This window comes from Esox lucius, chromosome 8, assembly GCF_011004845.1.
Source record: "Esox lucius isolate fEsoLuc1 chromosome 8, fEsoLuc1.pri, whole genome shotgun sequence".
Classification (NCBI taxonomy): Eukaryota; Metazoa; Chordata; class Actinopteri; order Esociformes; family Esocidae; genus Esox; species Esox lucius.
The window spans coordinates 24,969,303-24,997,235 of record NC_047576.1 but is presented as its reverse complement, the minus strand read 5'-3'; the positions used below and the strand labels follow the sequence as shown (position 1 = coordinate 24,997,235).

At 45.8% G+C, this 27,933-nt stretch overlaps 1 protein-coding gene across 2 annotated transcripts; it reads left to right on the top strand.

The window, feature by feature from the left end:
- The first annotated feature begins 1,443 nt into the window (after positions 1 to 1,443).
- Positions 1,444 to 26,539, top strand: LOC105011882 (BTB/POZ domain-containing protein KCTD1). Of its 2 annotated transcripts, none has more exons than XM_010872319.3 (5): positions 1,444 to 1,521; positions 22,761 to 22,945; positions 23,089 to 23,233; positions 24,115 to 24,420; positions 25,500 to 26,539. In XM_010872319.3, the coding sequence occupies exons 1-5, from the start codon at positions 1,513 to 1,515 to the stop codon at positions 25,659 to 25,661; spliced, it is 807 nt and encodes a 268-aa protein (XP_010870621.2). In that variant the 5' UTR covers positions 1,444 to 1,512; the 3' UTR covers positions 25,662 to 26,539. The 2 variants fall into 2 exon arrangements, with proteins under 2 accessions (XP_010870621.2, XP_010870620.2); XM_010872318.3 differs by lacking the exon at positions 1,444 to 1,521 and adding an exon at positions 19,435 to 21,048.
- The last annotated feature ends 1,394 nt before the right edge of the window (positions 26,540 to 27,933 follow it).

Genomic DNA, 27,933 nt, shown 5'->3' with positions numbered 1-27,933 from the left:
ACATGGAGAGACAAGGACACACAGAGAGACATGGAAACATGGAGAGACAGGGACACAGAGAGAGACATGGAAACATGGAGAGACCGGGACACACAGAGAGACATGGAAACATGGAGAGACAGGGACACACAGAGAGACATGGAAACATGGAGAGACAGGGACACACAGAGAAGACATGGAAACATGGAAAGACAGGGACACACAGAGAGACATGGAAACATGGAGAGACAGGGACACACAGAGAAGACATGGAAACATGGAGAGACAGGGACACACAGAGAGACATGGAAACATGGAGAGACAGGGACACAGAGAGAGACATGGAAACATGGAGAGACCGGGACACACAGAGAGACATGGAAACAGAGAGAGACAGGGACACAGACATAGACACACAGAGACAGGGACACAAAGATAGGGAGAGACACAGAGATAGGGACACAGGCAGAGACAGGGACACAGACAGGGACACAGTGTCTGTGACAGTATCTTAAACACAGCTCCACAAAAGCCAGATCAGTTGTTAGGGACATCAGTATTATGATTCTCACTTCCATATCTGATTCCCTCTTCTCTTACATGTTTTTTTTCTTTCCCCACATCTCTCCACTGTCCTGAATGTCTGATTTCCCCCCTCTTTTCTATCTCTTCGAGCTTCAACTGGCCGCCTAATTTCGAAAACACAACTGGGATCAATAACCCTTTGATCTGCACTTCAGTAGATCTACGTGCTGCACGCTTTATTAGGCGGCATCACAATGGCAACATTAACCTAACTAAGAGAGATAATAATGAAAACATACAGCAGTGCAGGTTCGAAAGGCAAACACATGTCAGGTCTGCAGCATCTCTACTCCACACAAACTTTACGAATTGTTTTCAGAATAACAGACGAAAATCTCCCCTTTGATTTATAATGGCACTATTGATGGTTCCAGTGTCTAAGAACTGATCTCTGATGTGGGGTTCACATTTGCTCTTATCAAGCACTTTAGAAAGTGGCGTTTGACAAAAGTTATATTTTACAGATAACCACCATGATCTGCTATCTCGCTCAATGGCACAACAGTAGGTCTGCATTCATTAGAAGAAAACGCCTGTGGGAAGTCTCCGTCAAAAAACTAATCATCTCGATAACATCAGCTTCTTCCGCCGCAAGCAGCGCAAGGCGACCAAAGAGCCATGAAAATAAGATGGATAGACTTTCCAAACAGTCCTGTACAATATATTGCTTATTATTGTAAACGTAAAAGAAAATAAAAACTATCGAAGGAGTCCAGACTTATATGTATTTCTGTTTGTGTTGCTGTCTCTTGCGTGTAGGCCAGAGAATGAAGGAATAGTCTACGCTAATTGTCTCCTGATCTTATCCTGGGGCTAGCTGAGCCTAGAAGCCCCTGTTCAGTTCTATGATGTTGTGTCTTCCCTCTCTCGCTATCCTAATGCATTTCTCTTTGGAGCGCCGCGGAAGAAGCATACCGGTATTCATAGAACGCCGAGGATTGATGTTGTATGTTTCAGGTAAGAACTGTGAGATTTACTTCGTTTTTAATTTTGTCGCACAGGTTGTGTAGGTGATTGGTGAGAATGATGTAGGCTAGGTGAGCAGCAGTGTTTTACGCATGTGCTAGGATAGTGGACAAGCAGTTTCCACGTACCATTATTCGCAACTTGTGGTGAGGAAATTCCGAGCTCGGTAGCCCTGTTAGATTTCGTTGTCAATGGTCCAGCACTTATATATACGAAGTATGATAATGAAATAATGACAACATTTTGTTGTACTTTTTGTTGTACTGCAGTTGAATTGTTCACAGTGAGCATCTAATCATACATGTTGCATATTTCCACACACTTTGGGACTGTGTGTAGTGGAGCAGCCACTGTATACGATGTGAAGTCAGCCCCGAGCCATTCAGTTGTTTGGCTTGTCATTAATAATGGATCCTACAACTCATTAAAGCTGAAGTGACAGTTTGCTGTTTATTCCCGATGGCATAGGGAGAAATGCATGCTGCACATTACTGTGCTCCTGCTCTTTATGCCTCTTCAGGACAATAAAATGTTTCAAGAGGATAAAATACCAGTTATATCAAAAAGTATATTATTTTAGTATAGTAGGCAAGACATTTGAAGTGTTGTGTTATATTGATGTATCATTATGTCTTGTCATGATTGTGCAGTTGTATACTGAAGGAAATGTGGGTACTGGGTGATTCCATGGTAAAAAAAATAATAATAATAAGAAAAAAGGTAAACCTCAGCATGCAGACAAGTTTTTAACTTTGTAAGACATCTTGTTACAATTTTTATCACTTGGCAAGATGCTTTGAAACTGGGGTCCAGTGAATCTCCATTATAACCTTATGAGTTCAGCAGTATTTCTCAGTGATTTCATTCACAGTTAAAATACTAAGCGCATTTCTGCAAAACAGTTAACACAAATCTGGTTTTGTCACAGCATATACAAACAATACCCTTGAATGTGAACCTATGCATGTCTGCATGTATACAAAACCATAGCTTTATAGTAAATTTGTTGTCAGTCATGGCCTTTCCATGAATGAGGCTTGGCAGCAGGTCCAGCACAATGTCAGGAGATCAGCTGTGGCATCAATAGTAGGAATATTCAGGAATGACATTATAAATATATTGAAATGTCTTTGTTTTTGCTGTGATTTGTTAGCTTGGTATATTTTATTTGCATCATCTTCCGCTTAATCCGGGGCCGGGTCGCGGGGGCAGCAGTCTAAGCAGGGATGCCCAGACTTCCCTCTCCCCAGACACTTCCTCCAGCTCTTCCGGGGGGACACCGAGGCGTTCCCAGGCCAGCCGGGAGACATAGTCCCTCCAGCGTGTCCTAGGTCTTCCCCGGGGTCTCTTCCCGGTGGGACGGGACCGGAACACCTTCCCAGGAAGGCGTCCCGGAGGCATCCGAAACAGATGCCCAAGCCACCTCAGCTGACCCCTCTCGATGTGGAGGAGCAGCGGCTCTACTCTGAGCTCCTCCCGGGTGACCGAGCTTCTCACCCTATCTCTAAGGGATCGCCCAGCCACCCTGCGGAGAAAGCTCATTTCGGCCGCCTGTATCCGGGATCTTGTCCTTTCGGTCATGACCCAAAGCTCATGACCATAGGTGAGAGTAGGAACGTAGATTGACCGGTAAATCGAGAGCTTCGCCTTACGGCTCAGCTCTTTCTTCACCACGACAGACCGATACATCGACCGCATTACTGCAGAAGCTGCACCGATCCGTCTGTCAATCTCCCGTTCCATCCTTCCCTCACTCGTGAACAAGACCCCTAGATACTTAAACTCCTCCACTTGAGGCAGGCACTCTCCACCAACCTGAAGTGGGCAAGCCACCCTTTTCCGACTGATGACCATGGCCTCGGATTTGGAGGCACTGATTTTCATCCCCACCGCTTCACACTCGGCTGCAAACCGTCCAAGTGCTTGCTGAAGGTCCTGGCTTGAAGGGGCCAACACGACAACATCATCCGCAAAGAGCAGAGACGAAATCGTGTGGTCCCCAAACCTGACACCCTCCGGCCCCTGGCTGCGCCTAGAAATTCTGTCCATAAAAATTACGAACAGAACCGGTGACAAAGGGCAGCCCTGCCGGAGTCCAACATGCACAGGGAACAAGTCTGACTTACTGCCGGCAATGCGGACCAAGCTCCTGCTTCGGTCGTACAGGGACCTGACAGCCCTTAGCAAAGGACCCAGGACCCCATATTCCCGAAGCACCCTCCACAGGATGCCACGAGGGACACAGTCGAATGCCTTCTCCAAATCCACAAAACACATGTGGACTGGTTGGGCAAACTCCCATGAACCCTCCATCACCCTGTAGAGGGTATAGAGCTGGTCCAGTGTTCCGCGGCCTGGACGAAAACCACACTGTTCCTCCTGAATCCGAGGTTCTACTATCGGCCGTATTCTCCTCTCCAGAACCCTGGCATAGACTTTCCCGGGGAGGCTGAGAAGTGTGATCCCCCTATAGTTGGAACACACCCTCCGGTCCCCCTTCTTATAAAGAGGGACCACCACCCCGGTCTGCCATCCCAGAGGCACTGTCCCCGACTGCCACGCGATGTTGCACAGGCGTGTCAGCCAAGACAGCCCCACAACATCCAGAGACTTGAGGTACTCAGGGCGGATCTCATCCACCCCCGGTGCCTTGCCACCGAGGAGTTTCTTAACCACCTCGGTGACTTCAGCCCGGGTGATGGACGAGTCCACCTCTGAGCCCTCATCCTCTGCTTCCTCAATGGAAGACGTGACGGCGGGATTGAGGAGATCCTCGAAGTATTCCTTCCACTGCCCGACGACATCCTCAGTTGAGGTCAACAGCAGCCCACCTCTACTGTAAACAGCGTTGGTAGGGCACTGTTTCCCTCTCCTGAGGCGCCGGATGGTTTGCCAGAATCTCTTCGAGGCCAGCCGATAGTCCTTCTCCATGGCCTCACCGAACTCCTCCCAGGCCCGAGTTTTTGCCTCCACAACCACCCGGGCTGCAGCCCGCTTGGCCTGTCGGTACCCGTCAGCTGCGTCAGGAGTCCCACAAGCCAACCAGGCCTGATAGGACTCCTTCTTCAGCTTGACGGCATCCCTTACTTCCGGTGTCCACCATCGGGTTCGGGGATTGCCGCCTCGACAGGCACCGGAGACCTTACGGCCACAGCTCCGAGCGGCCGCTTCGACAATGGCGGTGGAGAACATGGTCCACTCGGACTCAATATCTCCAACCTCCCTCGGGATCCAGTCGAAGCTCTGCCGGAGGTGGGAGTTAAAGATCTCTCTGACAGGAGACTCGGCCAGACGTTCCCAGCAGACCCTTACAGTACGCTTGGGCCTGCCGAGTCTGTCCAGCTTTCTCCCCCGCCATCGGATCCAACTCACCACCAGGTGGTGATCAGTTGACAGCTCCGCCCCTCTCTTCACCCGAGTGTCCAAGACATACGGCCGCAGGTCAGATGAGACGACAACAAAGTCGATCATCGACCTGCGGCCTAGGGTGTCCTGGTGCCACGTGCACTGATGGACACCCTTATGCTTGAACATGGTGTTCGTTATGGACAAACTGTGACTAGCACAGAAGTCCAATAACTGAACACCACTCGGGTTCAGATCAGGGGGGCCGTTCCTCCCAATCACGCCCCTCCAGGTGTCACTGTCGTTGCCCACGTGGGCGTTGAAGTCCCCCAGTAGAACAATAGAGTCCCCAGTCGGAGCACTTTCCAGCACCCCTCCCAGAGACTCCAAGAAGGTCGGGTACTCTGCACTGCCGTTCGGCCCGTAGGCACAAACAACAGTGAGAGACCTATCCCCGACCCGTAGGCGCTGGGAAACGACCCTCTCGTTCACCGGGGTAAACTCCAACACATGGCGGCAGAGCTGGGGAGCTATAAGCAAACCCACACCAGCCCGCCGCCTCTCACCATGGGCAACTCCAGAGTGGTGAAGAGTCCATCCTCTCTCAAGGAGTGTGGTTCCAGAGCCCAAGCCGTGCGTAGAGGTGATCCCGACTACCTCTAATCGGAACCTCTCAACCTCACGCACTAGCTCAGGCTCCTTCCCCGCCAGCGAGGTGACATTCCACGTCCCTAGAGCTAGTTTCCGTGTCCAGAGATCGGGTTGTCTAGGCCCCTGCCTTCGACTGCCGCCCGATCCTCTTCGCACCGGCCCCTTATGGTCCCTCCTGTGGGTGGTGAGCCCACGGGAGGGCGGCCCCACGTCGCCCGTTCGGGCTGAGCCCGGCCGGGCCCCATGGGGGAAGGCCCGGCCACCAGGCGCTCGCATACGAGCCCCACCCCGGGCCTGGCTCCAGGGTGGGGCCCCGGCTGCGCCATACCGGGCGACGTCACGGTACTCAATATTTTTTTCATCATTAAGGGGGGTTTGAACCGCTCTTAGTCTGACCCGTCGCCTAAGACCTGTTTGCCTTGGGAGACCCTACCAGGGGCATATAGCCCCAGACAACATAGCTCCTAGGGTCACTCGGGTACTCAAACCCCTCCACCACGTTAAGGTGGCAGTTCAAGGAGAGGATATTTTATTTGTATTCTCTATATACAGCGTAATTGACATTGTAAAGGATAAAATGGAAAATGGTAAAGTAAAGCCTTTTGTTTCTAGATACTCATGCATTTGAGTGACATTCCGCATTGGAAAACATACAGGCCATGTTGTGATAATATCTTGACTTACATGGTACATACTGTAATTCCATCCATCCATCATCTTCCGCTTATCCGGGGCCAGGTCGCGGGGGCAGCAGTCTAAGCAGGGATGTCCAGACTTCCCTCTCCCCAGACACTTCCTCCAGCACTTCCGGGGGGACACCGAGGCGTTCCCAGGCCAGCCGGGAGACATAGTCCCTCCAGCGTGTCCTAGGTCTTTCCCAGGGTCTCCTCCCCGGTGGGACGGGACCGGAACACCTTCCCAGGAAGGTGTTCCGGAGGCATCCGAAACAGATGCCCAAGCCACCTCAGCTGACCCCTCTCGATGTGGAGGAGCAGCGGCTCTACTCTGAGCTCCTCCCGGGTGACCGAGCTTCTCATCCTATCTCTAAGGGATCGCCCAGCCACCCTGCGGAGAAAGCTCATTTCGGCCGCCTGTATCCAGGATCTTGTCCTTTCGGTCATGACCCAAAGCTCATGACCATAGGTGAGAGTAGGAACGTAGATTGACCAGTAAATCAAGAGCTTCACCTTGCGGCTCAGCTCTTTCTTCACCATGACAGACCGATACATCGACCGCATTACTGCAGAAGCTGCACCGATCTGTCTGTCAATCTCCCGTTCCATCCTTCCCTCACTCGTGAACAAGACCCCTAGATACTTAAACTCCTCCACTTGAGGCAGGCACTCTCCACCAACCTGAAGTGGGCAAGCCACCCTTTTCCGACTGAGGACCATGGCCTCGGATTTGGAGGTACTGATTTTCATCCCCACCGCTTCACACTTGGCTGCAAACCGTCCCAGTGCATGCTGAAGGTCCTGGCTTGAAGGGGCCAACACGACAACATCATCCGCAAGAGCAGACCCCATACGCAAACCCCATATTCCCGAAGCACTCTCCACAGGATGCCGCGAGGGACACAGTCAAATGACTTCTCCAAATCCACAAAACACATGTGGATTGGTTGGGCAAACTCTCATGAACCCTCCAACACTACGTAGAGGGTATAGAGCTGGTCCAGTGTTCCACGGCCTGGACGAAAACCACACTGTTCCTCCTGAATCCGAGGTTCTACTATCGGCCGTATTCTCCTCTCCAGAACCCTGGCATTGACTTTCCCGTGGAGGCTGAGAAGTGTGATCCCCCTATAGTTGGAACACACCCTCCGGTCCCCCTTCTTAAAAAGAGGGACCACCACCCTGGTCTGCCATCCCAGAGGCACTGTCCCCGACCGCCACGCGATGTTGCACAGGCGTGTCAACCAAGACAGCCCCACAACATCCAGAGACTTGAGGTACTCAGGGCGGATCTCTTCCACCCCCGGTGCCTTGCCACCGAGGAGTTTCTTGACTACCTCTGTGACTTCAGCCCGGGTGATGGACGAGTCCACCTCTGAGCCCTCATCCTCTGCTTCCTCAATAGAAGACGTGACGGCGGGATTGAGGAGATCCTCGAAGTACTCCTTCCACCGCCCGACGACATCCCCAGTTGAGGTCAACAGCTGCCCACCTCTACTGTAAACAGCGTTGGTAGGGCACTGTTTCCCTCTCCTGAGGCGCTGGATTGTTTGCCAGAATCTCTTCGAGGCCAGCCGATAGTCCTTCTCCATGGCCTCACCGAACTCCTCCCAGGCCCGAGTTTTTGCCTCCACAACCACCCGGGCTGCAGTCCGCTTGGCCTGTCAGTAACCGTCAGCTGCCTCAGGAGTCCCACAAGCCAACCAGGCCTGATAGGACTCCTTCAGCTTGACGGCATCCCTTACTTCCGGTGTCCACCATGTAATTACATTACATAAAGGGTTAACCATGTTAGGATAATTATAGTTTTTTATTTTATTTATTGTGTTCTGGTATAAACTGACTGAAATAACCTTTCATGAGATAACAAGTAATACGTTTCAATGGATGTATTTGATTTTGTGTAACGTATTTAGTATTCTGAGACTCTTAGTGCATTTTGCAAATAGAATTAGTAATTTTCACCAGAAATGCTCATTTTACCTGCTAAATGTTTAGTTCTAGTTGCTCAAAGGTTCTCATGACCAATCAAGAAAAACTGTAATCTTTACAGTAAGAATCTTTAAGTAGTTAAATCTGACTAATCAGACACATTGCCGTAACACTGTTGATCTTCCTTGAGAAGTGGACTCCAATCATCCTTGAGGTGATTAGAGTCCACCGAATCAGCAAATTCAATTTGATTGGACATGATTTAGAAAGGTACACCTCTGTCTAAGTAAGGTTCCACACTTAACAGTGCATCAGAGCCAAAACCAAGCCATGAAGTCCAAAGATTTCTCTGTGGCCTATATGGTAGAGTGGCTTAACGGAAGCCAATCCTGACTAAAGGGCATATGGCATCCAGCCTGAAGGACTCTGAGAGCATGAGGGAAAAGATTCTCTGGTCTGATGAGACCAAAATACAACCATTAGGCCTGAATGCCAAGCACAACAACTGTTGAGGATAATACCATCCCTGTAGTGAAGAACGTTGGTGGGTGCATTATGCTATGGGGATACTTCTCAGAAGCATGGACTGGGAAACTAGTCAGGCTGAGGGATAAGAAAATAAACAGAACCGAATACAGAGAGGACATTAAAGACAATCTGATTCAGAGCGCACAGGACCTTAGACTGGGGTGAAGAAAGTGAAGGGGTCTGAATACCTTTTGAAGACACTGAATATATACAGTACACATTTAAATAGTTACATTTAAAGAAAGAAAACAGAAATGAAATCAGATGGATAATCCAAAGGTGGGGAGTAAACAAGTCCAAGTAACAAAACAGTAAACTTTCAGGCCAAAGCTGGCCTGAAAGTTTACTGAATACATAAGAAAGAATCAACCACTTAAATAAAAACTACAACTCGTTATATCATGAAAAGGTTTTTAAATCAATTCTTACACAGTGGCACTATAAATATTAAGTACAACTATCAGTATACACTAACAAGGCTAAACATCTTGTGATGACTGCGCCATCTGCTGCCTCTTCCCCCCCTGTTTTGGGCCGGATTTGGCGTTCGACGACACCGGCCATCTGACACCAGCACCCAGTTCATCATTCATCCCACCTGTCTTGTTGATCACCCGCACCTGATTCCCATCTAGTAATAATCCCAGTCATTTATATGTTCCCTCTGTTTCCCTCGTTTTGGTGTGTGATTGTCTCCGTTGAAGCTACGTCTGGCTTCTGTGCGCTTTATTATTTTCTTTACAACCTTTGGTCAAGATATTTACCTCTTGCCTGTGAGGATACGGAAATAAACTCTTTAAATTGACTCCGCTGCTCCACTCCTTATTACGAAGCCTGACACCTCTTTGCTATGTCTGTGCCATTTGTTGATACTATATTGAAAGTATGTACCATAAAAGGCTGGTTAACATACAGTTAGGTCCAAAAATATTTGGACACTGACACAATTTTCACAACTGGCTCTGTGCACCACCACAACGGATTTAAAATGAAACAACTGAGATCTAATTGAAGTGCAGACGTTTAGCTTTAAAAACAAGGGGTTGAACAAAAATATTGTGTGAAACATTTAGGAAATGCAACCATTTTCATACACAGTCCCAATATGTCAGGGCTTCAGATGTAATTGGAGAAAGTAACACAATCATAAATAAAATGTAATTTTTAATACTTTGTCGAGAATCTTTTGCAGGCAATGTCTGCTTGAAATCTGGAACGCATGTACATCACTAAACGCTGGGTTTCTTCCTTTGTGATGCTTTGCCAGGCCTTTACTGCAACTGTCTTTAGTTGTTGTTTGTTTGTGGATCTTTCTGCCTTAAGTTTTGTCTTCAGGAAGTGAGGTGCATGCTCAACTGGGTTGATATCAGGTGATTGACTCAGCCATTGGAGAATATTCCACTTCTTTGCCTTAAAAAAGTCCTGGGTTGCTTTCGCAGTATGTTTTGGGTCACTGTTCATCTGTAAAGTGAAGCACCACCCAATCAACTTTGCTGAATTTGGCTGAATCTGAGAAGACAATATATATTCGGCTGCTTCTGTCTCCTCTCACATCATCAATAAACACCAGTGATCCAGTGCCATTGGAAGCCATGCATGCCCATGCCATCACACTGCCTCCACGTGTTTTACAGATGATGTGGTATGCTCCGGATCATGAGCCATTCCAAGCCTTCTCCATACTTTTTTCTTCCCATCATTCTGGTACAGCTTGATCAAAGTTTCACCTGTCCAAAAAATGCTGTTAGAGAACTGGGTTGTAATCTGGCTTTTCTTTTCGTGAGGCTTATGAATGGTTTGCACCTTGTGGTGAACCCTCTGTAATTTGCTCTTCTGAAGTCTCCTCTTTATGGTAGACTTGGATAATGATATGCCTACCTCCTGGTGAGTATTCTTCACTTGGCTGGATGTTGTAAAGGGGTTTTTCTCTACCATGGAAAGGATCCTACTATCATCCACTATGGTTGTCTTCCTTGGATGTCCAAGCCTTTTTGTGTTGCAGAGCTCACCCATGCATACCTTTTTGCTCAGAATGTACCAAACTGTTGATTTGGCCACTCCTAATGTTCCTGCTATCTCTCTGATGGATTTTTTTTTTTTTTGTAGCCTAAGATGGCCTGTTTCACTTGCATTGAGAGCTGCTTTGACCACATGTTGTGGGTTCACAGCAATAGCTTCCAGTGGCGAATACCCCACCTGGAATCAACTCCATACTTTTTACCTGCTTAACTGATGAAGAAATAACAAAGGAATTGCCCACACCTATCCATGAAACAGCTTTTGAGTCATGTGTCCAATTATATTTGGTCCCTTGAAAAAGAGGGGGCTACATATTAAAGAGCTATAATTCCTAAACCCTTCCTCCAATCTGGATGTGAATATTAAAAGCTGAGAGACTGCACTTTAAGTCCATATTCATCATTTAACTGTAACTTGAATATAATATAGTAAACAGCCAAAATAACATAACGCATGTCAGTGTCCAATTATTTCTGGACCTAACTGTATGTATTATCATGGCATGGCCTGAATAGTTCCTTAAAATCATTTTACCAGTGATGACTAGTGCAGAAGAAATGTCACTAAATAGCAAAAATAACCAGTAATAAAAGGCTTTATTTCACCTTTTTCCATTTTTTCCTTTACAAATTAAGTACTGCTTTATACAGACAATAAAAATCACTGCAAAAACAAAGCAATGTCAAAAATCTATTTTACATATATTGTACTCTGTACAGTATAGAAATACTGAAATACACTGTGCTGTAACTTACCTATTGTCATTCTTGAATATTCCTGCTATTGATGCCACAGTTGACATTCTGACATTGGGCTGGATCCACTGCCCAGCCTCACTCACAAAAAAGCCACGATTGACAAACTACTGCCTTGAATGTGAACCTCTTTTGCACTTATACAAAACTTCTTTGCATAACTGTTCAATCAGCAATCAGTCCTTATTCATGCATAAAGCAGGTAACCTCTGAGCTGTTATCTGCAAGAATGGACCAAGCAAGGGGAAGTGAAGAGTGGTTCAGATGTGTGGTGATAATTTAGCTCAAAGGAGAATACAAAGAACTATAGTTTTAGATTAAATTTGTGTCACGATAATTGAATGAATTTCACCTAAAACTACAGCTCTATGTATTTCATTTCGAGCTATTCCACAAGCATGAATCTGAATCCCTTTTCCTTTCCTTAGCTTAATCAATTCATGCAAATAGCAACTGATAGGTGACCTCCTTTATCCTTGAATAATGAGTGATTGCTGATTGAACCATTATGCAAAGAAGTTTTTATACGTGCAGAAGAGGTTCACATTCTAGGCAGTAGTTTGTCAATCATGGCTTTTCCATGAGTGAGTCTGGGCAGTGGATCCAGCCCAATGTCAGAATGTCAACTGTTCACAAGGGATTTACATTCAAGAGAGAATTTGACATCAGCTGCGAGTAATTGTTTGAATTTTGTTTGGCATTATTTAATCAGTTGAGTTTTGCATCTTTTGTAGAGTTGTGTGTACTGGGTTGCAATAAAATAATATGCTGTGCTGTGCTCATTAATTTAGAATGAAGATCAACTGGACCCCAGGTTCATTAAAAGTAGCCAAGAAATAGTCAAAAATGTATTTATCAGTTAAACAGGAAATAAATAAATACAATGTAACCAATTTTGAGCACCCTTGTTCACAATATGAGCATGTTGTCCAGTACTAGTTAATTTCTTAAGTGTACTGAGTTTCGTTTAAGAGTTCATCAGACTTGTACGCATTGGCAGATGTTTTATGACAGGAAATGTAATATATACAGTTGTGCTCAAAAGTCTGCATACCCTTGGAGAATTGGTAATATATGTACCATTTGTAAAGAAACATGAGTGAGCAGGCAAAATACGTCTTTTATTTCTTATGGGATTCACATTCAACTGTAGGTCATAACAGAATGGCACAATCATAAAACAAAACATGCCAACAAATAAAAAAAATTAACTGACAGCAAACTGACAGCACACAGTATTTTGTAATAGTTGTCTATGAGGCTCTGAATTCTTGCAGGTGGTATAGCTGCCTATTTGTCTTGGCAAAATGCCTCCAGGTCATGCAGTCTTTGGTTATATTGTAACCGCATGTTTGAGATCTCCCCAGAGTGTCAGTAGACTGTGATGGCCACTCCAGAACCTTCAACTTTTTCTGCTGTAACAACTGGAGGGTCAACTTGGCCTTGTGCTTAGGGTCATTGTGGTGCTGGAAAGTCCAAGAGTGTGCCATGCGCAGCTTTCTTGCAGAAAAATGCTAATTGTCAGCTAACATTTTCTGATAACATGCTGCATTCCTCTTGCCATACATTTTCACAAGATTCCCCCTGCCTTTAGGGCTCACACACATTGTTCACTATAGGCCTTGTTGACCCCTCTCCAAACATAGCACTTATGGTTGTGACCATAAAGCTCTCTTTTGGTCTCGTCACTCCAAATTACAGTGTGCCAGAAGCTGTGAGGCGTGTCAAGGTGTGGTCGAGCATATTATAAACAGGCTTATTTGTGGCATTGGCGCAGTAAAGGCTTCTTTCTGGCAACTCGACCCTGTAGCTCATTTTAGTTCAAGTATCGTCGTATTGTGCTCCTTAAAACAAGCACACCGTCTTTTTCCAGAGCAGTCTGTATTTCTCCTGAGGTTACCTGTGGGTTTTTCTTTGTATCCCGAACAATTCTTCTAGCAGTTTTGGCTGAAATCTTTCTTGGTCTACCTGACCTTGGCTTGGTATCAAGAGATCCCTGAATTTTCCACTTCTTAATAAGTGATTGAACAGTACTGACTGGCATTTGCAAGGCTTTGGATATCTTTTTATATCCTTATCCATCTTTATAAAGTTCCATTCCATTGTTACACAGGTCTTTTGACAGTTCTTTTCAGCTCCCCATGGCTCAGTATCTAGCCTGCTCAGTGCACCCACATGAGAGCTAACAAACTCATTGAGCAGTGGCAGAGCTTAGCTTTCTCTCCCATGGGTGCGAACAAAGCCCCAGAGGCCCCACCTGACCCAACCCCTCCACCACTAAAATCTTACTACTGCTACCAGATTTCCCAATTAAAAGAAAGAGAATATTAATATTTAATACTTCCCAAAAAATACGTAGGTTTCATGTACCATAATGAACAGACACTTGTTATTGGGCTACAACAAAAATGTACCTGCAGTTACAAAACTTTACTGCTAGCTGCTGTTAGACCTGGATCATAGCTGTATTCCCCCTTCGCTTGAAGCTGTGATGCTGCTCCCATCCTTGTAACGTCAGATCTTTCCATCTTCTCATGCTTTTGCTTTTCAACAACTTTACTAAATACGTTTCTCAAGGGCATATCATTATATTAATACTTTGAATAATGTATCGCTTTTATTTCCACGTAAAATGTTTATGTTTTGTTACTAATGCTAACTATCTTCTACAGTTAAAATCTTTAGCAAATGGGCTGACAAGATCTGACGTTACAGCCAGGGTTGCCATATTTCACTGCCATTATATTGCTCAACAACCTGCGGACTGCACATAAAAACTGCACAAAAGTTACTTCTTCTATACAACCCTATCCGCATCTGGCAACACTGGTTACAGCCCCATGGTCACATATTGGTCATCATGCAAATGCAATATGGAATAACAAAACAAATATAGAAGTTTATCACTTCAATGTCAACTAAATAGTATCTAGCAAAAAATCATAATATCATTTTATTTTGCTTGCAATATTTTTTTCAACCTTAAGATACACGTCTTCTGGGGCCCTCTGATTGGCTGCCATGGGTGCCACGCACCCATCACACCCATTTAAGCTCCACCTCTGTCATTGACTATTTATACACAGACACTAATTGCAATTTAAAAAGCAACAGGTGTGAGAAATTCACATTTAATTGCCATTTTCACCTGTGTGTGTCACCTTGTGTGTCTGTAACAAGGCCAAACATTCAAGAGTATGTAAACTTTTGATCAGGGTCATTTGGGAAATTTCTGTTATCATTATGATTTAAAAAGGAACCAAACTATGTGATAATTAATGGCTTCATATGATCACTATCCTTAAATAAAGGACAGTTTGTTTTGCTTGATCAGTCATATTTTCTAAATTAATGCCAAAATGTCACTATTTCTGCCAGGGTATGCAAACTTATGAGCACAAATGTACATTATTGTTTAAAGGAAAGGCATTTGGAAAACATTTATCTCACATTAGATTTCATTTGATTTTGTCATTGAACAGTACAAGTACAATAAAACGAAATGCAGTTTGCATCAAACCATAAGTCCAAATAGAAAAGGGCGGGAAAGTATTAGTTTATGTTACAAGTGGAAGTTATAGATGTGCAATAAAGGCAAATACAATGCAAATGGCAATTCTAAATGACCAAGGTGGCATGAATGTGCAACTGAAGGTGCAACTCTAGGTGGATGTGCAACTCAAAGTGGCATGTGCAACTGAAATGCAGAGAAAGCAGGTTCCCAAGGTTGACACGTAACAATTGAAAACGTATCAGATTTTGTAAAGCAAGGTCTGAATCCAGTAGTACAAAGAGAGTAGTGCAACAAGGTCCCTGAGAGGCAGTACTAAGCGGTGGGTGGGTGGGTATGGTTAAGCAGGGTTACAGTAGCTGGAAAAAAACGGTCCCAGAACTTGCTGGGGCAAGAGAAATCTTGCCCCAGCAAGATGGCTTCGAGCTGGGCCTACGATGGCTTCGAGCTGGGCCCAAGTGATGTGATGGGCGGTTTTCAAAACCCATTGCAAGGCCTTCCAGTCGGCCACAGAGATATCCACCAAACCGCACTGTGGCACAGTTCGTCAGAATGCTCTCGATTGTGCAGCGGTAAAAGTTCTCAAGGATCTTAGAAGACAGATGGGCCTTCTTCAGCGTCCTCAAAAAGTACAGGCAGTGCTGTGACTTTTTGACCAGGGTTGAGGTGTTGAGGGTCCAGGAGAGGTCCTCGGCGATGTGGACATCCAAGAATTTGAAGCTGGACACACTCCACTTCAGTGCCATCAATGAGAACTGGAGCATGACTGCAGCCTTTAGACTTCCTGTAATCCATAATGAGCTCATTGATCTTCTTTGCATTGAGATCCAGGTTGTTGTCAGCACACCATGCCGCCAGGCACTTGACCTCCTCCCTGTAGGCTGACTCGTCATTGTCACTGATCAGGCCTACCACCATGGTGTTGTCTGCAAACTTGACGATGGTGTTGGAACTGTGTACAGGAACGCAGTCGTGGATGAAGAGGGAGGACAGGAGGGGTCTCAGCATACAGCCTTGTGGAACACCAGTGTTCAGGATCAGGGTGGAGGAGGTGAAGTTCTCTAACCTGACTGACTGGGGTCTGTTGGTTAGGAAGTCCAAAGTCCAGTTGCAGAAAGAGGGGCTGATCCCCAGGTCATGGAGTTTGTTGACCAGCCTAGAGGGGATGACCATGTTGATTGCTGAGTTAAGTCTATGAATAGAATTCTCACATAGGTGTTGGTTTTGTCCAGGTGGGTGCTGGTGTTGGTTTTGTCCACACTGGAACATCTTGAAACTTTCAATCTGAAGCTAACCTTCATTGCAGCTTTAATTTGTCTATTTTGGGTTTTCCCTTTTACCATTGTGATATCCATAATGGTTGTAAATATAATGGATGAGGATATTGCTCTCCTCGGGTACTGCCTTTGACCTAGGTTTTACTTAGCTCTAGTTTGCAGTTTCTGGATGTTCTTTGCTGATACAAATATAAAAAAGGTATTGACAGTCACATACAAGTACACCAATTGTGTTAAAAGAATATTGTCAAGAAAACAAATTCTGGTGGGTGCACCACAAAAGGACGGAATAACTACTGTCTGGGGTCAAATGTTTGGTTAGAGGTCAGAGTCAAGATTAATAAAAAAAAAAAACTCAGAGTAAGAGAACCACATTTGCAGTTTTCTGCCTACAATTAATTTGGCTGGACATTTAAATAACTTTATTCCCCCAGATCTGCCACATCCATAGTGGTGGCTGTCCTAAACTAATAATGTAAAGGTTTGGTGTTCAGCTAAGAATTACCTCTGAAATTACTATTCATGTTTTGATGTGGGTCTTACAAACAGACTTTTGACAATATGTTTAGTCTCCCAAAAAGCTTGTCCAATTAATGTAACATCCATAATGCTTTTTATATGCTTTACTTTTCCAATATGACAGCACTTGGAAGCCTGATTTACTTGGATACCCATGGCCCCCAAGAGGTATAGTGAAACGTTAAGGTTGTGATTTTGGATATAAATCTAAAATCCACAATGCTGGCATCACTCTTATAATGCTAATTACATTGCTTATGTAAGAGATATAGCTGTACTACTGGCTGGCTAATCCAATCTATAGATTTCAAGTCTTTCGCCAATTCTTTGTTGTGGCATGCATGGCAGGGATAGATATTGTATGCATACAAAACAGAGTTCCTGTATAGTATGTGGGGTTTCATTGTGTGTCGGTTCAGGTAGTGGGTTCAGTGTGTATGTGTGTCTGCACTTGATGTTTGACTGGTGCGTACATGGTTTTGCAGGTCTCTCCCATGGGACAGTAGGTCCTTGGCTGTGTCCTCATTAGAAAAGCCTAATTGTTGTTGTCAAGTATGAGTGCGAAGGGCAGGTATAGCAGAAGTTGGAGCTTTCTGTTCATAGGAGGAAACACACAGAGGCACACACTCACATGCACAAACAGTGTATACGGAATATTCACACACACACACACCTCTCCTCTTCCTGGGCAGCCCTAGGCTATGGTAGCAGCTCTATCACACCTTGGTGTTCATTTCCCTGCGTTTTGACAGGGAGCCTCAGAGCGAGTGAGGGAGAGGCTTGTTCTTTGTGTAAGTGCTTTTTCTTCTACAACTTCTCTCTATCTCTGCAGATTAGTCAGGGAGTAAATTACCTGCCTGCACACAAAAAAAGTGCAATCCTAAACACTTTGCTGCCAAGCGGCGCCTAGATTTCCTTTTGAAGAGCGGCCATGTTATTTCCCACAGCCCCCAAGGCACTCCTGGCATGCAAATCATCATAAAATTTAATTTAGAACTCTAACGTGTATTCTGGGCCACACTTCTTATCAGCATCTGAACAAGCGGCATACAAATCAGCCTGGGATCAGACTCCACGGCAAAGGTCTCCACTTAAAGGCCTGGCTAATTGCTAATTGGGTATTGAGGTGTGAAACGAGGCGCCGCTAAAGATAATTTATTTTTTCTTCTTCGAAATGTTTCAGCCTTCCTTCCTGGTGACATGCCCTGGAGCTGGAACAGTCAGAGACAAAAGTACAGCTTTCACAATGTTTCAGAAAGGATGGCCACTGAATGTTTCTGTAGGATTAGGTTGACTCTAGTTGCATATTCCTGTGCTAGCTTCAGACTCAACGTAATCCTGAACAGAGACAGCATTGGCCATAGGAAATGTCCATTCTAAAGGATTATTAATTTAGGACTAGGTCCAAGGTCATTCATATTCGATCCCCCAGAAATGTTGACACATTTCCTATCACAGAAGACGGTATTCTGTGCTCTGCTGGGGTGGACTGAAATCGATGCTGTTGCGTTTTCTAATTGTAGTAAGTGTCGTTAGCACTTGAAGTGAACATGCCGTGTGCTTCATTTACAACGTCACACATGACAACCCAGCACTGTCATATGAAGCAGTGGAGACAAACAGACAGTCTGAGATTTGTCAACTGTCACATTAGGTTTTAATTTAACTGACAGCTCAGTTAAGCACATGGCTTCTTACAGGACTTCCTGTGTTGTTATTCTGAGTATATTTGGGGAGGAGGGCCTTTAACATTAGCACTCTATTGCTCCTTAGGGAATGGGACCTATAGCGTACGAGTCTATGAACCTTCTCACGGGCAACAATAATTAACTTACATGCCAACATACATTAAACTGTAACAGCCACGGCATTATGGGAGACAGGTTCATCTATAGCTGCGTTGTGACAATGAAGCTACATAAGAGCAGCATAAGAAGTATGAACTGTCACAAGTGAAAAAGAGCTGAGCTATGAACCTGTGTAAGAGCTCATGAAGTCTTTATGGCTTGTAATAGCAGCTTTGTATGGAGGACAGCATGTATCAGGCTGTATCAAGGTCATGGGTGCCCACGGGAGAAGCAGTGCTCTACTGCTCTCAGCCTGAAGGTACGGCCGGCTGATGATGTTCTATATTAACAAGAATAGAATAGAATTGCTTTGCACTTCTGAGGCCTTGGTACAACACTCAAATCAATTTGGCTCTAACAACACACTTCACATCCAGCGCTCGGGAGATGAAGTAGCCTCCAACCATGACAACGACAAGCATGAAAGTATGTCCAATAAAGTTTATGTGCTGTAGACGTTTCCCAAGGGACCCGTGTATCTCTCATGTCCTTGTGTAGCAAGCACTGTGTGAACATGCTGCATGTTTTTTTATGTTATGGAAGATGACAGAGGACATGTTACTGCAGTTATTGGCTACAGTGTGGCATCTAGATGTGCACTCAAATCAAGATGTTTCAGCAACAGTGCTAAAATAGGCAGGTGTGTATTTTTTTCAGGTATCAAACAGCAGATAGGAAACCCTGTGATATTTTCATGCTGCATGTGAGTGGTCCAATATGCAGTCCAATACTGCAGCCTTTTTTTTGGGAGCGCGCTCCCTTAACCCACTCGCAGCGCTCGCTCCCTGCACCTTTAAGAGCGCGTGCCTAGCTGAAGGTCACTAAACACAAAGCTCTCACAGCTCTGCGGTCCAATATAGCGCATGCGCTCTGCCTGAGGACTGCTACACAGACTGCAATATGGCGAGAATGCCTGTCAGCGTAGACTGCTCCAGCGACACGGCGGGGACAGAACGGGAGGAGCACATGAGTTGCCCGGAGACTGAGATAAGCGGAGATGAGGAGGATGATGATATCCAGGAGGTGGAGATCACTGGGGAGGAGGAGTACGGGGAGGATGTCGAGCTGGAGTGGGAGGCAGAGTGCGTGGACCCCGGCAGCTGCTCCGCTATGGAGACAGAAGCGGTCCTTATGCGCAGTACAGACCAGTGCAGCGGGTTGGGACCGGGAGCGGGGGCGTTTTATAACACCGGACTGGACTCGGATCTGGAGGGAGACCTGCAGCGGTCTGACCGCTCCAGACTGAGCGAGAACACCCGCCTGGCTACCAGGTACGCGGTCCGGATCTTCCGGGAGTACCTGAGTGAGAAAGCCCAAAGTCCGGACTTTGAAACTCTGGACAAGGATGCGCTCTGCGCGGTCCTGAGATCCTTCTACGCGGAGGCGCGCTCGAAAAGCGGCCAGCTCTACAGCAAGTCCTCGCTCATCAGCATACGGAGTTCTCTGAACCGCTACCTGAACGAGCCGCCCTACAATCGCACCCTGGATCTCACCAAGGACCCAGAGCTGCGCAGCGCCAACCTGACCCTGGCCGCCGTCATCAGAAAGCTGGAAGAGCAGGGAGCGGGTCCAGTCGTGCAGAAACAGGCTATAACGCGGGCGGACCTGAGAAAAATATACACATCAAGTGTGTTTAACACCGATACACCGTTCGGGCTGCTCAATAAAGTGTGGTTTGAGACATGCATGTATTTCTGCACGAGGGGGAGAGAGAATCAGCGCGAGCTAGAGGAGGATTCATTCGGACTGGCCACAGACGAGGATGGGAGAAAGTTTATCTATTTCAAAGCACTGGGGCCTTATCACAAGTCTCGCTCCGCTTCCTGGACTAAAAAAAGACCAGACACGGATGATGATACGCTGCCGCGCATGTATGAGACTGGCACGGAGTTTTGTCCGTATGCAAGCTTTGTGAAGTACGTCTCAAAACGTAACCCGCTGTGCAAAGCGTTCTTCCAGCGACCGCGAGACCACTGCTGCGCCAGCGACATGACATGGTATGAGAACAAAGCCATCGGTAAAAACCTGCTGGGCACGAGGATGCAGATGCTGTCGCGTGCTGCCAAGCTGTCAAAGACCTACACCAACCACTGCATCGGCGCCGTTTCCATAGCGACGCTCAACAGCATCGCTGGTATTGGGTCGAAGTTAGTGTCGCTTCACGTTGCCTCGGAAACGGTCAATGGCGGGCCACAGTCTCATCTCCAGCTCGTGATCCCGTATGTCCGACAGGTCACTGACTCTGTGGAAATGAAGCCGCAGAGAATAACACGGAAAGCTCGTGCTCTCTGTCCGGGTGCCCCCTCCGGACCTCCCTCTCCTAAGAAGCTCTGTGTGCGTCCAGGGGAATACGAGTCCCCAGTGGTCATAGTGGTCGGAACTGAGCCCGTGGACAACCGACCCACGGAGCCCCATTGTCTGCCACCTCCTACTTTACCTGCTGGCATGGTAACTTCACAGGTAATAGAGTTTCAGAGAAAGATAATAAGCTAATAAGACATAATTATTCTGAATTAAATTGAATGAATGACTGCAGTGTCCAAAACATCCTGAGATGAATTCTTGTGTAATAACAAAATGTGTAATAAGTGTGTGGAATGTATAATGTCCCCATTTGGTTTAGCAGCATTTTCTTTGTAGATCAAATCTTAGTGTATAGAGAGATTTTGCCTACACAATTTTCCAATTACTGTGCAGGTATAGACCTGGAAGACAGGGCAATTCAACTCACTTCCTGAAGGGCAGAAACACTTTTGATTTTAATTCTCTCCTTCTAATCAGGGAGTAATATAGACCCGTGTGACACCAGGTGAGTGCTGTTATAACTGGATATGTGCAGGGTTGTGTCCATCTGTGTTGGAGGGAGTTTCCATTGTGATTGCACTTTTTCTGGCAAAGGCCTTTAAGGCTCTACGTGTTAGGGTTAGGGTGCCGTTTGGGACACCACCTGAGTGCAGAGGAGTGACTTTTTTCTGGGACTTGGCCTTTTGTTGCTGTGGGTGATAGTGCCTCAGGCCCACAGTTACTCACCATGCACCACAATGGAACCCGCAGGGGGACAGGCAGAATGTGCAAGCTCACACACACACACACACACACACACACACTTGCCCAACACTAATATTTTCCTATGCCGCTATAATATGTATTTCACCCCCCTCTCCCTATTTTACCAGGTAAATTGACTGTGAACAATAAAGGAGAACACACCATGGCTCACTATCTTCTCTTTCTGTAATAACAGAATGTGTGCTATTGTGTGCATGTGTAAAAGTGCCATGGGACACCCCAAAAACCTTTTCTCTGAGCCTCATTGCAAAGTTCAATAATATAGCAAAATTATCTGCCAGCCTCACAGGAATGTGCTTGTCACCTACACTTTGGCGTTGTATGAGCGCAAGTAAGTGTGTCCGTTCTCTTATAAGTTCAATTTCTGGGAGCCATTCCTCTCAAATGAGCCTGGCTGTTGTAGCCCTGAGGAGACGCACACATCTGCTCCAGCACTAACAGCTTTGCTCATCTGCTTTCTGCTTTCTCAGCTCCATCCAACTCTGTATCTCTGTATATCTTCCTATTTACCGTTTCCTCAGCTTTTACTCTGCCTACAGCCATTGCTGTCTCTGTCCCACACTCCACTTAACCATAGTAAATGCTGACCAGTAGACTTTATAGCTTTCAGTTTTCAGCAGTCATTCAAAACTTCCTCTATATGGTAACACCTTGTTTTAAATTAACCAAACCTACACCATAACGCCTTTTTACACCAAAACCTCTATGTTAACAGGTTTTTGTAAATAACTCAAACCTTTCTCAGTATGGTAACACCTTATTGTAAATCTCAGACCTCATCTGTATTGCAGAGGTGCTCTTTTATCCACACTCAGCCTTCGTCACCACCAGCCCTGACACACTGGCCACACGGTCTGTGAAAAGGCCTGAACCGCTGTATGTAATGTACAGCATCATGAGTTGTCGCTGATTGCGCTCAAGGCGTGGACAGAGTATGAATGAAATCCCAGTCTAGCACTGTGCGCTGCTGTCCTGTCAGTGGCTCAGTGAATAATGGCCCCCTCCAGTGAATAAAGGAACGCCTCCTTGCTCACTAATGTGCGGTATGCGGGACTCACTTCTGTGGACATGAAATATATCTTCTCCTCCTCCTCCTTCCCCAGGACAGCCGTGTTAGCAGCATGGCCAGCCGGCCGCCGGTCTCCCAGTCCCCTGTCTCTCCCCTGGGTTCCGGGGGCATCCCCACCCCCCCCCAGCTCACCAAGACCAACGCCCCAGTGCACATCGACGTAGGAGGTCACATGTACACCAGCAGCCTGGCTACACTCACCAAGTACCCGGAGTCACGGTAATTAACACGCGCGTGAAGACACTACCAAACAACTTTAGTTACGTAATCAAGATTAGTGAGTCTGTACCTCAGCCTTGCTCAAATGAATTCCTGTCAAACACGAACAACCCCACTGATGATGGGGATATTCTTCCTCCCAGGATTGGTCGTCTGTTCAACGGGACCGAGCCCATAGTGTTGGACAGTCTGAAGCAGCACTACTTCATTGATCGAGACGGACACATTTTCCGCTACATCCTCAATTTCCTGCGGACCGCCAAACTCCTTCTCCCTGACGATTTCAAAGTGAGTCGCCCTGACCCTACCCGTAACAGAAGAGTAGCTAGAAATGTGTTTGGTGGTTGAGTCTGCAGACATGTGAATGAGCAGAAATGAAGCTATCAATAAATGATCTAATAAAACATAGAATATATCTACTACTACTACTACTTACTACTAAAGCTTACTATTGCACACAGACCCTTTAACGCCTAATTCTGCAGACCTAACCATGATTTATTACAATGTAAACTGTGAGCTGCAGAAGCAACTACTACTCAATCACAGAACACATCTGCCTGTTGCTGAAGCAGCCCTGGTGAGACTTTTGCCCAGTTTTCAAGTCACAGATTAAGACTAGCCCTAGACTCAATGGAAAACACCCATGGTAATTACCTTATTTTGACCTGGACTAAGCTTAATCTCTGTATAGGATACTGCCCCCTAGTGTTTATTCCAGTGAACCTGGCCCAGTTGTACTAGTGGTTAATTACTGTAAGCAGCCGCTGTGTATAATTTGTTTTTATTTTTTCAAATTAATTATGGGAAGTATTTTGCTGTTTTAAAAAAAAGTTATTATTATTGTTTTTTGTTATTATTGTTTTGTGTATTGTCGCACTACCAAAACAGGTTTGTCTTCAAATGGTATCACAGTTTCACAAATTGTCCAGTCAGCAGCGATGCCTTATTTTATGTGTATCCTAATAGGCAGTTAAAAAACATAAATAACAATAATGTCAAAACTGCTCAAAATGGAATGGCCAGGCTCTCCAGTGAGTGGGCGGTGACCACGTACAGCCACCCATTCCTATGCCCTGGTCTGTATTAACACTGACCATGTACTGTATAACGTGAAACGTTGTCGCTAACTCATTTTTGGAAGAACCGGATTCATCCATGTGTTGCAGGAATACTCTCTACTCTACGAGGAGGCCCGCTTCTTCCAGCTCTCCCCACTGCAGACGGAGTTAGAGCGCTGGAGGAGTGAACGCCAGGCCATGAGCGTTTGGCGTGAGTGTGAGTGCGTGGTGGTGCGGGTAACTCCAGAGCTGGGCGAGAGGATCACTCTGAGCGGGGACCGGGCTTTGATCGAGGACGTGTTCCCGGAGGTCGGTGACGTCATGTGCAACTCCCTGAACGCGGGCTGGAACCACGACTCCACTCACGTCATACGCTTCCCACTCAACGGGTACTGTCATCTGAACTCTGTACAGGTACCATTAGAGCTACTACCCTTGCAATACCACAGAATAACCATGAAAAAGCCCTAATACAACCCCTAACCGCGGATAAAAAAACTACTTGTTAATGCCCTACAACCCCTCAGAACATGAAAATACTTTACTACAACCCCTCGCAACAGATAAGGTCACTTCAGCTCACGTCACATTAATGAACCCACATCAACGCAGGTTTTATCACATTAACCAGTAGGCCTGCCTTGGAGCCCTCCAGTAACGTCCTTCTGGGCCTGAGCAGCCAAGGGAGACGAAGATGAATCTTGTTCAGCTATAAAACGTGTCAATCAGCTGTGTCGGCCGGAACTGTAGAAGAAGCAACAATCGCAGACAGAGAGGGAGGCAGACAGGAGGCAGAGAGTGAGAGGGAGGGAGAGGGAGGCAGAGAGTGAGAGGGAGGGAGACAGGAGGCAGAGAGAGAGAGGGAGGTAGACAGGAGGCAGAGAGAGAGAGGGAGGGAGACAGGAGGCAGAAAGGAAAAAATAAAGAGTTGGAGAGAGAGCGGGTTGAAGGCAGATGCAGGTTTCTAATGTACTGCCTGCAACAGTCACACACAAAGAGGAGTGAAAAGGATAGAGGCAAGGAGGAACAGATGCTCCTTCAGGGCATGCTTATGGAATGTCATCTTACAGCTAAAGAGCTCATGTTCGCCAATCAAATGGCACCCTTTTTCCCTATTTAGTGTACCACTTTTGACCAGTGTCCACAGTAGGGTGCCATTTGGGACATACCATATTCTACTTGTAAAAGGGGTTAAAGACTGTCACTGCATGTCCGTGTTTGTGTGTTGTTCTGTGAGAGGGGTCTTTTCCGTGCCATGTCTGGCTTCTGCCTGCTAGGTCTGGAGAGAGAAAGGGACGACCAGTGTAGGGCCTATAGTCACAGTCTGGGCTGTTTGTTTGTCAAATTTGCACGTTCACACTTGGGTTGACTTCCACAGACTGGAGTCCTGCATGACCATATTAGGACTCCAACCTAAATCATCCAATCTCTGAAATGACCCCACCCCCGTTTTCAAACGCCGCGTTTGTAATCCGTGTGTGTCTGATTGACAGGTGTTGGAGAGGTTGCAGCAGAGAGGGTTCGAGATCGCAGGGGCGTGCGGCGGAGGAGTAGATTCCTCCCAGTTCAGCGAATACGTCCTCCGCAGGGAGGGGAGGAGCAACGGGACGCGTGGCCCCATTCACGGCAGTGTCAAACAGGAAGTGTTGGACTAAGCCTCGTCCATGTCTGATGTCAGCGGATGGTTTGGTCAAGAGGAGCTAAATGCTTCGCCTCTATCTCTAAGAAAATGCCAAGATGGTCTGACCTGAAGTTTGTTTTAGAATTTTGGGGACCAAACAGCACTGTACCTACAGTTACAGGAGAGCAGTAGAAATAGGACCTGCCTGCCATGAAACATGAAAGTCCCTAACCAGGCGTTATGTGGCCAAACCACAATTGACGCCTCTCCCATCAAGCAGGGAGTTAAAGCACAATGAGAAAAGCAATTGCTCAACTGTTTTCATACTACTTGTTTTCATACTACTTGTTTTCACATAGGATTATTCTGTTTTATAGTATCAGTAAGATAATTTATGATCCTTACATAAATGTCATTAATCATAAAAGTGGGATGAAGTCACTGAAGAAATGTTGATGTGGAGAAAAGGTACTGATGGAAAATTAAATACATCCAGTTGAATGTAAAAAAGCACAAGTGCCAAAATACACATCAGTGCTTGTCTGGGAAATTTAAACCAACTTGAACTAAATAGAAGAAAAGACGTTATGTGAAGATACTGTTGTTGTTATTATTGAGGCATTCAATGGAAGTTTTCCTTCCAATCAATTTTGTAAGTCAGAATTACCGTTTTCCCAGTTTGAAGTGTTAATTAAACTCTTGACGATGGAATTCTGAATCTTTTGAGTTTCTTCAAAAGATTTCAACATTTTATATTCATTACACTGATAATAGATTTTGTCAGAGATTAAAATGATGCATGTTTGATGCTGAGCATTAGAGCAGCAAACAGGATTTGAGGCCTGTATCAAAATCATCTCGCAGAGTCTTACTAGAGGAAATCAGATTTAAAAATGTATGGATGAATGTAACACAAGGATGTAAATAAATGTTTCATACCAAAACGTTTGTATTACAATAATTCAGGAAACTAACTGATACATTCACTCAAATGTTAATTATAAACCAGTCTTGCTCTGTAGCAATCAAGAGAGGAGCCTTTCACAAGACCCCTGTAATCTAAACCTATCCTCAATTCATCAATGGTGAAATTAAAACAAGAAAGTTTAGAGGGATTTTAGCATCAACTTTGCCTTGCATGATAAATATCCCATTTGCTTCATATTTTAGTAACAAGTAGTTCATGAATATGGATGAACATGTCATGAATATTAACTAGGCTAAATTGCCTTCGTCTTCCTTGACAAGCTGTCAGGACAGAGTTGCTTGCCTTTGATCTGAAACAGGAAGTAGTGGGACGCATGATGAACTTGTTAATGTTACCAATGAAGACAATCAATAATTCAGCAGTTTCCAAATTAATCAGTAATTGTGAATTAACCCACTTCTCAGACTATTTGCGCAGGATGAAACTGCCACAGCTATCGTAAATCAAAAGGTCTAGATAGTGTAGCTCCTGGTTTTTTAGCCAATTCTGTTCTGAATTATTACAAACATTATATTTACACATATATCATATATACTGTATACTGTACAAGATTCATACTGTACATCATACACACCTGTACTTCTTGAGGAGGCTGTCTTGCCAGATCCTTGTGAACTTCTACCACTGCACAATCGAGAGCATTCTGATGAGCTGTGCCACAGTGTGGTTTGGCGGATGCTCCATAGCCGACCGGGAGGCCCTGCAACCGGTGGTGAAAACCGCCCCGCACATCACAGGTGCCCAGCGCCCAGCCATCACAGACCTCCAGCGAAAGCGGTCTCTGCGTAGGGCGTGCGGCATCATCAGAGACCCTTCACATCCATGCCACGAACTGTTTGCCCTCCAACCATCAGGCAAGTGGTACAGGTCTCTTCATTCCCGCACCAGCAAACTCAGGAACAGTTAATGGATAATGGAGACCGCTCAACTAGCATCTGTAAAGATCAAATTTATTTTACAAAAACAAAGATCCCACAAGTCCAACAAATTGTCAATGAATGTGGCGCTGCGTTCTACTACTGCATCGCGGTTCTATTGTGAGCAGGCTCCAATCCTTATTCGTGGCCTACCAAATGTTCTTGTAAGACCTGGAAAGGGCAATGGATACAGACCGTGAGCGGTCCCAGTCAAGTGACGGGACCAGATCGATCGCTACCGACAGGCAGGTTGGCTTCTTACACTGACAACTTGTTTGTGGGTTCTTAATGTTGTGGTAAAATGTACTGCAATAACTGGTGGGATTGTTGAAGTGCTGTACGCTGCCTGCTGTTGCCTACCTCGCTTCCTGCTAAACTTTTTCAAATTTACTCTATAAAAT

Coding starts and splice junctions, on each gene's coding strand:
- LOC105011882 (XM_010872318.3), top strand. CDS start 19,489: ATGGCGAGAATGCCTGTCAGCGTAGACTGCTCCAGCGACACGGCGGGG. Junction 22,946..23,088: donor ACCAAGTACCCGGAGTCACG/GTAATTAACACG, acceptor TCTTCCTCCCAG/GATTGGTCGTCTGTTCAACG. Junction 24,421..25,499: donor GTCATCTGAACTCTGTACAG/GTACCATTAGAG, acceptor TCTGATTGACAG/GTGTTGGAGAGGTTGCAGCA.